The 14,115-nt window shown below is 43.6% G+C and overlaps 1 protein-coding gene across 3 annotated transcripts in view; it reads left to right on the forward strand.

Annotated features, from left to right (window-relative positions):
• The window catches only part of Cops4 (COP9 signalosome subunit 4), a 33,530-nt gene extending 24,343 nt beyond the window's left edge, over positions 1 to 9,187 (forward strand). For 2 of the 3 annotated variants that reach the window (XM_021162103.3, XM_021162104.3), the window contains 3 exons: positions 2,284 to 2,399; positions 5,290 to 5,374; positions 8,688 to 9,187. In XM_021162103.3, coding sequence (XP_021017762.1) covers positions 2,284 to 2,399; positions 5,290 to 5,374; positions 8,688 to 8,821 — 335 coding nt within the window. In that variant the 3' untranslated portion in view covers positions 8,822 to 9,187. The remainder of the gene's footprint in view (positions 1 to 2,283; positions 2,400 to 5,289; positions 5,375 to 8,687) is intronic. The other variant, XM_021162105.3, reaches the window with a different exon arrangement.
• Positions 9,188 to 14,115: the final 4,928 nt, after the last annotated feature.

Consider the following 14,115-nt stretch of genomic DNA (forward strand, 5'->3'; position numbering starts at 1 on the left):
TTATTTTTCTGACTTCTAGAAGAATTAAATTTGTAACCCAACTCTGAGTAGTATGTATGGGCTTTAGTTGAAGCTAATCCTCCGCTTTGTTTTGTTTAACTTGAGAATTTTAATTCTCTGTATAGTCTAAGCAGCCATGACTTAAAAAAAAAAAAGTCTGATGTGCAAATTAGTTAAAAGCTAGGTTGAAAGTTTCCAGAATTGATATAGTTGGTCTTCAGATTGACTTTGAGCTTCTAGTCATGGAAAGAAAGTAGAAAACTGCCCCATGGGTTCTCTGAAGAGAGGGATGCAGGTCTGTGTGGGGCGAAAGGCTGCTTGTCTGCTGCCCTCATCTGACCCAGCCCTGAGCTGTTCTTTGTGTTAGATTACAATCTCATTTTTAAAAAAGTAATTTAATGTATGTGAGTACACTGTCACTGTCTTCAGACACACCAGAAGAGGGCATCGGATCCCATTTCAGATGGTTGTGAGCCACCATGTGGTTGATGGGAATTGAACTCAGGACCTCTAGAAGAGCAGTCAGTGCTTTTAACCACTGAGCCATCTCTCCAGCCTCCTGACTTAGCAATTTTAAGACATGGTGTCTGGCTTATTTTTAAATTTAAAGTATGTTCATTGGTTTTCATTCTGTCTCCAGTCATGTAGCATTACTGCCAATACATCTCTTGCCCTATAGATTTTCCTGTTGTGGACATTTCACATTAATGGAATCATGATGTTGTTGTTATGGCCTGTCACAATTGGCTTCTCTCACTTAGTGCCATAGCTCATCCATGTGATTAGTACTCATTGCCAAATAACGTTTAGTATGTGGATGCACGTTCACGGACAGGAAGATTGTTTCCACGTGGGGGCTTTTGATATTGCTGCTGTAAGGCTTCGTGTTGAAGTTGTTACATTTTGTGTCGCTGTGTGCATGTGTACAATCTTCCCTTTCCACATCTGCCCCTTCCTCCTCCCTTTTCTTTTATGCTTGAGGTTGGTTTTGTGGCCTTTAATGCAGACATTCTACTATTGGACCAGTCTACATCTCCATCCTTGGCTAAATCATTTTTTATCTTCCTTTCTTCTTCTGTCTTCTTTCTTTCTTCCTCCTCCTCCTTCTCTTCTCTTCTCTTCTCTTCTCTTCTCTTCTCTTCTCTTCTCTTCTCTTCTCTTCTCTTCTTTCTTTCTTTCTTTCTTTCCTCCTCCTTCTTCTTCTTCTTCCTCTTCCTCCTCTTCCTCCTCCTCCCCCTCCCCCTCCTTCTTCTTTCTTCATTGTGGTGGAGTGGTGAGCAGTTATAAGAAAGGGTTTTGTAGGATACTTCCTTGAAGGTCTCTAAACATCCCTGTTACAGCAGCTGCTCTGTAGTTGTATGTTCAACACAGTCATCACAAAAAACCTAGGCAAGGCCAGCAGTTCAGACTTTATAAGGGGCTAGGTTCCCTAATTTACAGGAGGATTCTGTTTCTGAACTCCTGAGAAAGGGTAGCTGACCCTACCTCTGGGATATGACCCCATGTTTGCCTCACAGTAAGGTGCTTATGGTGACCAAAAGAATGAGCTAAGGGGCTCATGAGTAAGTGTGTACTGCTCTAGTGCAGAGGACTCAATCCCCCTGTCCCTTAGCAGATGCTCACCAGCATCATTGTGTGTGTTACCTCCTTGACATAACCTCACAGAAGCAGCTGAAGTCTGGATGGATCGTGGCTTACAGTGTGAGAATACAGAGCACCATGGTGTGCACAGCATGAGGACAGGTGTGTGGGGTGGCAGGAAACAAGGCAGTGGAGTCACTCCCTGGCTTTCTCCTTTTCAGTCTAGGACCTCAGCCCAGGGAATGGCATGACACATTCAGGGTAGCCCTTCCCTCTTAAATTAAGCCTGTCTGGGAACACCCTCACAGACACACCCAGAGGTGTTTCCATGGTGATTGACTATTGGAGATTACCTATCACACTAGTTTTCTAAATACTGTATTTCATTGTATATAAACTATAATTGTAAATATATTCTGATATATTAGTGCTTGCCTTTAATCTTAGCACTTGGAAGGCAGAGGCAAGCAGATCTTAGTTTAAAGCTATCCTGGTCTACAGAGTGAGTTCCAGGACAGCCAGGGCAACACAGAGAAATCCTGTCTGGAATAACAATAATAGTATCAAATGTAAGTTTTAGTGACATGTTGATTAGAAGTATAAAACTGATTACTACATGGCTAGAAATAAAATAAAGGTATATCTTTTTAAAGTATAAAACTAGTTTCAAACATTTAATGAGTTTATTTATGTTTATTTAAGGTTCCAGCATCTTGGACAGAGCTGTTATTGAGCATAATTTGTTGTCAGCAAGCAAACTATATAACAATATCACCTTTGAAGAACTTGGAGCTCTTTTAGAGATCCCTGCAGCTAAGGTATTTTTCTTAATTTACTACTTTATATCAGGGAAATTGAAACCCCAGACTATTAAAGTAATGGAGAGATACATATGAGATAATGTTCTTTAATCCCAGCACTCGGAAGGCAGAGGCAGGCGGATTTCTGAGTTCGAGGCCAGCCTGGTCTACAAAGTGAGTTCCAGGACAGCCAGGGCTACACAGAGAAACCCTGTCTCGAAAAACCAAAAAAAAAAAAAAAAAAGAGATAATGTTCGTGAGCACAACAAAAGCTACATGTTTCTAAGCCTCAGGGGAAATGGGAGGACACTGGTGAAATAGTGTTGTCATGAAACTTAGTGGCTTTAGCTTTTTAACTTTCTAATGACAGTTACTTAGAATGGAAATCTTCTAGAAGTACCAAGTTATACCTTTTGCATAAGGATGTCTTTGTGTAGTGTCTTTTTTTTTTTATTTTTAATATTTTTTTATTACGTATTTTCCTCAATTACATTTCCAATGCTATCCCAAAAGTCCCCCATACCCTCCCCTTGTGTAGTGCCTTAAAGACACTGATAACAAAGTTCTTGGAATGTTAGATGGTGATTGTTGCTGTCCTTGTTCCTCTACCCTCGATGGACTCAAAGGTTTAATACTCATCTCTGACCCCAAGGTGTCCTGCTCTACTTTCCGAGTGGGGTTTCATTTAAAGGGTAGTTAACCTTCTAGGGAATCTTAGTGCGTTTTTTGGATTTGGTTGGTCATGCACAAATTACAGCACAATACCAATTGTATTTATACTGTATCACTTCTGAAACATCTTAATTTCAGATAATATTGAGAGTAAGCAATCAATCTTTCACCTTAGTTAAAGTCATGTAGTTTATCTGATTATGAAGTTTTTTGGTTTTTCGAGACAGGATTTCTCTGTGTAGCCCTGGCTGTCCTGGAACTCACTTTGTAGACCAGGCTGGCCTCGAACTTAGAAATCCGCCTGCCTCTGCCTCCCGAGTGCTGGGATTAAATGATTATGAAGTTTTAACTTAGGATTCTCCTTGTTCTTCTTTTGAGACAGGATCTCATGCAGCCTAGACTGGTCACAGTCATAGGAGGCTGAAGCCAAGGCTAACCTTAAACTCTGGACCCTCCTGCCTCTACCTCCCACTGCTGAGATTACAGGTATGTGTATACCAGGCTCAATTTAGGATTTTCTAACAATCGCATTGCATGTACACATTTAGTAAAGAGAGTGGATTGATTTGGGAACTGAGACTACAGTTGCCATTTAAAAGATGTTTTCTTAGCAAGCATGGTAGCTCATGCCTATAATCTCAGCACTTTAGAAACTGGGGAAGGAAGATGGCTACAGAGTAAGAGAAATGAACCAAAAGAAGCTTTCTTCATAGGGTTGGTGGTTAACTGCTTGTGAAGAATAAGGGACGTGCATAGGTTGTTAGTAATAGATTATAATCAGTCAGTAGGAGTGGTGTTGTATTGATTGTAAAGATGTCAGGGACTGGAGAGACAGCTCAGCAGTTAAGAGTATTGGCTTTTTGAGCTGGAGAGATGGCTCAGCGGTTAAGAACACTGACTGTTCTTCCAGAGATCCTGAGTTCAATTCCCAGCAACCACATAGTGGCTCACAGCCATCTGTAAATGGGATCCAATTCCACCTTCTGGTGTGTCTGAACACAGTGACAGTGTACCCACATACATGAAATAAATAAATCTTAAAAAAAAATTGGCTTTTTTTCACAGAGGACCTGGGTTTGATTTCCGGCACCCAAACAGTGGCTCACGAACATCTGTAACTCCAGTGTCAGGAGATCAAATGCCCTCTCCTGGCCTCTACCAAAAGAAAAGAGCAAAAAGAAAAACAAATTTTTTTTCCCCCCAGAATCCTAAGGCAATTTGTTATTATTTTAAGATTTTTGATTATTTCTTTCTGTGTATGGATTTTTAGAAACTTTATTATTTTTATGTATGTGTGTATTTTCATGTGAGTATATATCGGTGTGTGTTTATGTGTGCCCAATAAAGCCAGAAGAAGGCTTCAGGTCTTACAGTCAGTTGTGAGCCACAAGCGTGGGTGCTGGGAGCTGGGCTGGGAGCTTCTGCAGGAGAAGTGCACACTCTGGACCACTGAGCTGCTTCTAGTCCCGTGTGTTGGCTGCTTTGCCTGCCTGTCTGTCTCTGCATCACATGTGTGCCTGGTGCCTGTAGATGTCAGCATAGGGTGTTGGAGCCCCTGAGACCGGAGTTATGGATAGTGGTGAGCTGCTGTGTGGGCCTCGAACCCCAGTGCTGTTGACCACTAAGTTCATTGTGGCACATTGCAGGGAAGCAGTGGGCAGTGGCAGGAGCAGAACTGTGTGTCTCCGTGCAGTTTTAACCAACCTCCCTCCCTCCCTTTCTCTCTCTCTTTAAGATTTGGGTCCTAGTGAACTTTTGAGGCTGTCTTTGTAGCTCAGTTGGCGAGTGTCTGCTTAGCCATACACAGGCTCTGGATTAAATCCCCAGGGCCACAGAAACTGCACGCATGCTACCCTCCTGTAATCCTGGAGTGTGGGTAGAGAGGCAGGCAGGGGGCTCAGAAGGCCAAGATCATCCTCAGCTACATAGGGAACGTGAGGTCAGCCAGGGACAAGGAGACGCTTCATCAAAAAATACAATGAAATAAAATACAATTTTAAGCAGAGGGGAAAATGGTTTAAAAAAAAAAAAAAGAAAGGCTGGATTCTTGTCTAGCCAGTCTGGCATGTCTGTATTCTTAGCACTTGAAAGAGATTACAAGACATGTCCCTCAACAAGTGACAGGCAAGCACAGTAGCAACAGGGGCTAAGCCGAAGGCTTTCACTTGGTTATCCGTGAACGGTTGCTAAATGTGATCTCTCAGCTCCTGAGATTGTTTTGCTTTTGTTTTAATAGGCAGAAAAGATAGCATCTCAGATGATCACGGAAGGACGCATGAATGGGTTTATTGACCAGATCGATGGAATAGTTCATTTTGAAAGTAAGAGCGTTTATGCATTCTTATCAAGTGAAATGGCAGTAAACTGTTATATGATTAAAATGTGTTGAATTATTTCTTTAGGCCCAGAACTATGTTACTCATGAGCATATGTGCAAAGGAAATCATTTAAAATAACCTTAAAAGGCTATATTTATGAATATTTTTTAAACATTTCTAAGCTAAGGAAAATGTAACTGAAATGGTATCAGGTTACTTCTTTGGTCATCTGACCTTCGTTGAACTCCAACCATGTGTGGCTCCCATGGAGTGACAGTTGCATTTCCTATTCGGAAAGTCACGGAGCTAGTGTAGGCATGCAGGTGAGTGACCTCCCACAGCGTGAGACCTGCAGCTCTTGTTCCTGCTTCACGTCTGGGGCAGAGCACTGCTCACTATGAAGATGCTGCTCAGGCCTGGGGCTGTGTTGTGCTCACTGATCCATCTCCCTTACTCCTGCTTTCTGTACAGCTCCTCTCTGGTCGCAAGAGCCACTGTGTGTTCTCTTCCACTTCCTTCCAGTCAGCGCAGCCCTTTCTCTCTTCTCTTCTGCTTAGGTGGACCCAGTGATCCCTTGCTCAGTTCTGTTCTCGCCGATTCCCTAGAACAAGTTCACGGCCTCCTTTTTCATTGACTGTTGTGATATGCATATGTATGTGCATATGCACAAACATATATATTCCTAACTACAACCCCCTCAGTCTGTGTAATGTTACTTGTCTGTGTTTCCAGAGCTGAGCTTTTGGTGTTGGGTAAACGATTGTTGTGCTCTTCCCTGTGAAGACTGGTTCCCCCTCTCTCGGCCTTCCTCAGTTGCCTGTGGGACACTGTTAGAGCCTACTGACCTTGTACCCCAGCTGTGCATCCAGACCCGCCTCCTCTGTCCTGTTTCACTTAGGTTAGGCTAGTCAGTGTTGCTGGTGGACAGTCAGGAACCAGACAGCACCGTGAGTTCAAGGTCAGGGGTCTGCGTCACCCCCTGGATCCATGCTTCGTTCTCTAAGCCATCCCGTTTCCTACACTGCAGTATGTCCTTCAGGTTTGAGGGGGTTTTGTCTTGTTTTTGTTTTTTAACTTTTTCTAAAGAGAAACCATTTCCCATTTCAAAGATTTTTTAAAACTGTCTTGATTAGATTTATGAAGCCCTAAATGTGAGGTGTGGGTATTATTATTATTTATTATCTTCTATCTGCCCTTTCCCGTGCTCCAAGGGTCCCTTCCCAAGCCCTGCTCTTCACACACTCGCCAAAAGGAGCTGTGTTAGAAGCCTGAAGGAAACACTGTTTTAGCTTTTTAAAATTCTGCTGACTTCTTTCCATTGGTCCTAAACACACACAGGTCTTCCAAGTAGGCCAGATGCCTTTATCTTTCAGGCCTTTTCTTTTCTTCTGAAGTGGAGTCTCTACCACCCAGCCGCCCAGACTGGCCCCTGATGTGGAGCTTCTCCCATCTCTGCTTCCTGAATGCAGAGCTCACAGGGGTGAACTGGCAAGCCTGCTTTAGGCTTTATCTCGGTTTTAGTAAAGTGAATATTGCTGGTCCCTTTTCCTTGTGCCCATGGCAGCACACCATGGCCATCCTGATGCTGTCGACTTGGCCACCCTGCCCTGCCCCTGCCTTCTTTCCTGCTTGAGCAGCTGTTCTTCACGTTATCTTTACAGACTCTGTGATGCCCTTAGAGTTAACATCAGTTACTTACGGCTTAATCCCAGGCCTTTCCCGCTACAGGCATTGAGTCTCCACGGGTGATTTCTACCCCTTGATTCACTTAGCATTTTTGGAAGTGGCTCGATTTGCTTGTACCAGTCTCTTCTCTTTCTCAAACCTGTAGCTCTAGTTCACACCTAAGGTGTCTATATTAGATTGCTTAATAGGGATTTAGGACAAACACAGGTCCAAAACTTTCTAGTTAGCCATTTAAAAGTTACATGTTAACTTTTTCCTTAATTTCTTATGCTTATTCTTTCTTATCTTTCATGTCCTATAAATTACAACTCCTAATGTTCTTAGGAATCCATGTACTTTTCTTATTTTTAAAAATTCAAATGTTTGTGTGCATGTGGGTGAGCACATATCTTGGAGCATGTGTGGAGGTCAGAGAACACTTTGCAGTCATCATTCCTCTTTGTACTCTGAGGATTGGGGTCATGCTCACATGGCCAGGCTTTACCCTCAGAGCCACCTGCGGCCCAGCCCCTTCTCTTCGTCTGTATTCCCTGTGACTTACAGAATGCTGCTGTCACAGCCTGTGACGTTTTCCACTCGTCTACACTTGCTTCCTAACCTACTTTCTCCAGTATAGCCAGAGTCACTGTGGTCTTTAAGAAATGAAAACAGGGCAGAGGGAAGAAGAGAAAGAAGTTCAATTAAAGGGAGGAGGGGACTGGATGGCTCCAAATTCTTGCAGTGAAGTCAGGTTCAGTTCTCAGTACCATCTGCAGCTCCAGGTCTAGGTTACCTCCTTTTCTGGCCTCTATGCACCAGGCAAGATTATGGTACACACACACACACACACACACACACACACACAGAGGCGAAACACTCATATACATAAAATAAAATGTGGGTTTTTTTTGTTTTGTTTTTGAGTCTTCTTAAAATAAATGAAGTGGTGGTGCACACCTTTAATACCTTAATCTCAGCTCTCGGGAGGCAGAGGCAGCAGATCTCTGAGTTTGAGGCCAGCCTGGTCTACACAGTGAGTTACAGGACAGGCTATACAGAGAAACCTTGCCCTTAAAAAAAAAAAAAAGTACTCAAGATAGTATTTCAAGTAGATTTTACATTGTCTTTTTTCTGCTGTAAATGTTAAATTATTTTTTGGTGAGGTAGACATAGTCTCATGTATAGATCCAGCGTTCTTCCAGTAGATGGCAGTATCGCCCCAGCAAACACTGAGAACCTGGCCCTGGAGTGAGACTGCTTCGAGGTCATCTTGTCTTGATAGGTCTTCAGTCGTTGGCTTTGTTTTCAAGGGCATTAGTAATAACATTTTCATTATGTCCCACTTATGTTTGGTGTTAGTGACTTGCGTTCTTTCTTTGAGACAGTGTCATTGTGTGGCCCTCCTGGATGACTTGGAACTCACTGTGTAGACCAGGTTAGCCACAAACTCACAGAGATCCTGCCTACTTCTGTCTTTTGAGTGCAGAGATGGAAACCTCTGCCATACCATGCTTGGCCTGAGCTGAGTTCTTAAGGCTTGCCAAGAGTCCCAGAATAAACGTCTTTTAAAAGTTAACACTGTTGTAATTTATCTTTTAGCTTTGATTTGTGAGTAATTTCTATTTTCCCTATTATTTTATTCTTTCCTTAGCACGAGAAGCCCTGCCAACATGGGACAAGCAGATCCAGTCACTTTGTTTCCAAGTAAATAACCTCCTGGAGAAAATTAGTCAGACGGCCCCGGAGTGGACGGCACAAGCCATGGAGGCGCAGATGGCCCAGTGAGCCCTCAGCGCTATGCACTCTGCATCTTTGCCACTTCGTGCAGATTGATTCACTGCCCCTCAAAGCATTTGCATCATGACCTTAGACATTTCAGTCCTCCTTTGCCGGATCCCACTTGAAGAAGATGCTAGAACAAGAAGAGCAACGTTTAAACATAATAGCTCCCGTGTGATCTGGGTCTGTGTGTTGAACTAACTCAGACGGTTTGAAAACTTGTTCTTTAAGTGGAAGTGAAAGATCTGAAGTTTGGGATTTGTGATCACTTTGTAGTCATGTAAAACTTAAGTGCTTTGTGCCTCTCCACATGTGGTTACTCTAATAAACGGAGCGGTGAGCCAAATAAAGGCAGTACTTGGTTTTTAATTAGTGAAGTGTTCTATTCCTTTTCTTTGAATTTAGAAAAGTTAATTTCTGTACCTTATGCTACAAATACAAGACTAAGTTCGAGCTTTCTGAGCCACAGAGCTAAGGGCATAAGGTGACGCTGGGCTTGCACACCCAGAGGAGCTCATCACTTAGCAGGAGACCAACAAGGATGCCTTCACAGGTGCCAATTCCAAATGTGACTAGTAGAGAGTGTGTAGAAAGGACTTTAAAAAGGGTATAGATGACTTCTTAGCCCCAGCAATTACAGAGCTTTAAAGTGACCCACCCACTTAAAACATTAGGTTGAAAGTCAGTGTATTGTCTTAGGTCCTTCAGAAAGATGAAGTCACAAGATGAACCGCCCCCACATCTGGACCAGTGGGCAGAATGCAGAGTTGTGGTTCATCAGCTAGGAGGAGGTGATGCTGCTGGAATCAGCCCTTGCTTAGCAACTACAACAGAACTGACCTTCCTGCTGACCAAGAAAGCTGGGCATATCCTATTCTGTCAAATGTTTCTCTGGCTCATTACTTTGCCACTCAGTTTACACATGGGTGCTTTCTTCTACAAACTAACTTTACCTTTGTTTGGAATTTAAGGTTTGTACTAAGGGTGTGTCTGTGTTCCAGCCAGAGGGATTACAGGTGCTAAGGGCTGAACCACACCTAGAAACAGGTTTTTTTCAGTAAACAGTACAGTCTCAGAGTTCACTCTGTGATCAAATATCCTGCCACAAAGTACAGCCCTTTTTTCTGGAAATATGCCAGAGAACAGTAGCTAATTTTGAAATAATACCCAAATTATTTCCCATAAGATAGTCTTGACTTTTAAGGGAATTTACTTTGCCTGGGCTTTGCCTGACCTAGAGAATGGGTGTATAATTCTAGCCTTTTTAAAACCAGTTTTCTGCACGCCTAGAAGCAAATGACATACTTCTGAAGTTCAAAGCCCAGGGATTCAGGCTAAATAAGAAGCAGACATATGGGGCCAGCAAGATGGCTCAGCTGGTAAACGCTGCATGCTGGCCTCAATTCAACCCCTAAACCCAGACAAAAGATGATGGTGTGTGTCTCTAGCCCAAACACCACTGTGATGAGATAGACGTGGTGAGAAACGGGGAGAACTGGCCTGAATCTCAAGCCAGCTGGCCTGGAGTGTGCAGTGTGGTAAACCAAGGGAGACCCTGCTGCAAAACAGGGTGGAAGCCAAGGAACAACTCAAAACCTTGTTGTATTCCAGGGCTGGAGAGGTGGGCCAGCAGTTAGAGCACTGGCTGCTCTTCCAGAGGTCTTGGGTTCAATTCCAAGCACCTCCCTGGTAGGTAGTTCATAACCGTTCGTTAGTCCAGTTTCAGGGATCCGTCCCCCTTTTCTGGCCTTTGAAGGCACCAGTGAGGCCTAGACATGCAACGCAGGCAAACCACACGTTCACGTAAAACAAAAGATAAACACTTTGGGAAAAGTTTTAAAGCTTGTCTTCTGACTTCCACATGTACACAGTGAGTGGCACGTGTGTGGCCCTATTCGCATATACACCACACATAGTTAAAAAAAAAAACAAAAAAAAACAAATATTAAAATGTTATAGAGTGCTTCCCAAATATTACCATAATGTCAGGGATCCATTGAATTGTGACTGAGAGTGCAGACCCAAAGAAGGGACTCCCCCTCAGAACAGCTAGGAGGAAACTGCAGCCTTTTCTGTCACAGCTACAGGGAACAACGGCCTAGTTCCTACTTGGGTAAGCATGAAACCTACCACAAACCTAAGGAACAGCAGCCTGCTACATCATGCTGACTTCCAGCCAAAATATTCCAAACGCCGGGCATGGTGGTGCACACCTTTAATCCCAGCACTCGGGAGGCAGAGGCAGGTGGATTTCAGAGTTTGAGGCCAGTCTGGTCTACAAAGTGAGTTCCAGGACAGCCAGGGCTATACAGAGAAACCCTGTCTCAAAAAACAAACAAAAAACAAAAACAACAAAATATCCCAAACACCCCATGTGATGGTTTCTACATGCTCAGCCCAGGGAATGGCACTATTTGGAGGTGTGGCCTTGTTGAAGCAGGTGTGGTGTGGGCTTTAAGATCCTCATCCTAGCTGCCTGGAAGCCAGTATTCTGCTAGCAGCCTTCAGATGAAGATGTAGAACTCTCAGCTCTGCCTGCACCATGCCTGCCTGGACGCTGCCATGCTCCTGCCTTGATGATAATGGACTGAACCTCTGAATCTGTAAGCCAGCCCCAATTAAATGTTGTTCTTACAAGAGTTGCCTTGGGCGGGGCATGGTGGTGCACGCCTTTAATCCCAGCACTCGAGAGACAGAGGCAGGCAGATTTATTTCTGAGTTCGAGGCCAGCCTGGTCTACAAAGTGAGTTCCAGGACAGCCAGGGCTATACAGAGAAACCCTGTCTCGAAAAACAAAAAACAAAAAACAAAAGAGTTGCCTTGGTCATGGTGTCTCTTTACAGCAGTAAAACCTTAACTAAGATCCCCCAAAAGATAAGATAGCCATTGTGAGAGAGATATCAGGCATCAGAACAAGACTAATATACGAGAGGGTAATTATCAGACCAGGAATTGAAAATAGTTGTGACTAACATGCTAAGGGCTCTAATAGAAAAAAAATAGATAGATACATAAACAGAAGGTTGAAACTCAGGATTGTTTTTGTTTTATTTGTTTTTTTGAGACAGGGTTTCTCTGTATAGCCCTGGCTGTCCTGGAACTCACTTTGTAGACCAGGCTGGCCTCGAACTCAGAAATAAATCTGCCTGCCTCTGTCTCTCGAGTGCTGGGATTAAAGGCATGCGCCACCATGCCCGGCTGAAACTCAGGATTGAAGTGCAAGAAATAAGCACCTGAGAGCATCCACTTGGGAGGCAGAGGCAGGATCTCTGTGAATTTGAGGTCAGCCTGGACTATGAGTGAGTTTCAGGACACCTGGGGTTGTTACACAGAGAAACCCTATATTGAAACACCAGCATCAATCAATCAATCAATCAGTCTTAGTTAGGGTTTCCATTGCTGTGAACAGACACCTTGACCAAGACAACTCTTATAAAGGACAACATTTAATTGAGGCTGGCTTATAGGTTCAGAGGTTTAGTCTATTATCATGGTGGGAGCATGGCAGTGTCCAGGCAGGCATAGGGCTGGGAGAGCAGAGAGTTCCACACCTTGATCCAAAGGCAGCCAGGAAGAGGCTCTCCTGTACTGGGTGGGGCTTCAAAACCAACTCCCACAGTGATGTACCTATCCCAACAAGGCCACACCTCCTAATAGTACCAATTCCCATGGGCACCACCACAAAATAAGTTCAAAACAAAACAAAACAAAACAACAACATTAGACTGGTGATGCTTAAGAAGAAATAACCCAAAGCTGTAGATAGGGAAGTTGTCAATAGTTAGTAAAAACTTCCCATACTTAAGTGTCAAGTAACAAAGTGGAACCAGAGGATATGTAAGAGCTGTCATACCAAAAATATCAAATAAACTCTTCAGGATTTTTCTCTGCGCAGCCTTAGATGTCCTGGAACAGAACCAGGCTGGCCTGGAACTTGATCTGTCCACCAGACTGGCCTGGAATTCAGAGGTCCTCCTGCCTCTGCCTCCTGAGGGCTGGGACTAAAGTCATACACCACCACTGCCTAGCTTCCTTTGTCTTTTAAAAGAAGACTTAGCCTGGCAGTGTTGGCACATGCCTTTAATCCCAGCACTTGGGAGGCAGAGGCAGAGGCAGGCGGAGTTCGAGGCCAGCCTGGTCTATAGAGTGAGTTCCAGGACAGCCAGGGCTATACAGAGAAACCCTGTCTCGAAAAAAAACCAAAAAACCAAAAGACAACTTATTTTTTTGTGTATGAATGTTTTGCCTGCATGTATGTATGTATACATGTGTGTATGCATGCATGCATGTATGTGTGTGTTATGTATGTATGTGTGTATGCATGTATGTATATATGTATGTATGCATGCATGTGTATGTATGTGTGTATATTTTAGGCAGTTTGGGTGTTGGGGTCCTCTGTGGGATCTGGAAGGCAGCAAAGGCTGTGAATGGATAACCTTCGATATAAAGGAGGAGAGTGGAGCCTCACAGGGCACCCTCCTTCACGAGCTGCAAAGGCAGGGCCGGAGTCTTTACCATTGCTCTCTATGACATGCAGGTGCCTAGATTTTTTTTATCTCACTGAAGTTTAACAATAAATCTCTTAAGTAGGAGGATTTACCTTCCTCCCTGACCCTAACAAATGAAGAGGACTCAAAAGCATTGAATGACTATTGGAAATTCTCAAATACAATTCAGGATAGGCAGGATAAAAAGTGTTTTTAAATCGCCTTACACATTTATCCATCGATATTTAACCAAAGCCAAGTCATTGACTTTGACAATGAGAGCTTTATTCCTCCTGTTGCAGGAATTGTATGCCTTTCCAGTGAGCAGTCACTCCTCTCAGGAAAGTAAGGAGGGAGCCCCTTACTCGCTCAAGGCTGACTCTGGCTAACATACAGAGCTGGCCTTGAATAGGAGATTTTCCTTTTATGTACTTTAGGCTTATGAAACTTATAGACATGGTCATCCTTAAATCTCTTTTGTGTCCTAACCCCAGATTATGCATTGAGCAGCTGAAGTAGGAACAGGTCACCTGGAAGGATGGGAGATTTTCATAGCCAAGGCGTTAGTTACCAGGACTATTCCTCTCTGAAGTGTGCCAGTGTTGTTCTTTGCAAATAGTTGTTACCCAGACCCAGCTTGCCCACCTGGCAGGATTGTTTTCCTGATAGGAGCACAGGGGACTCAATGGCAGCCTAGAGCCTATTGATGGCTGTCCCCTTGCGCTGCCTGTTAGAAGCAGGTTCTTTGGGGGATGGGGCTAATGTTTGATAAGTCCTGATGACTGAATGTTTATGTTCTTGTATCACAAA

Source organism: Mus caroli, unplaced genomic scaffold, assembly GCF_978045245.1.
Source record: "Mus caroli unplaced genomic scaffold, Mus_caroli_1 scaffold_4, whole genome shotgun sequence".
Classification (NCBI taxonomy): Eukaryota; Metazoa; Chordata; class Mammalia; order Rodentia; family Muridae; genus Mus; species Mus caroli.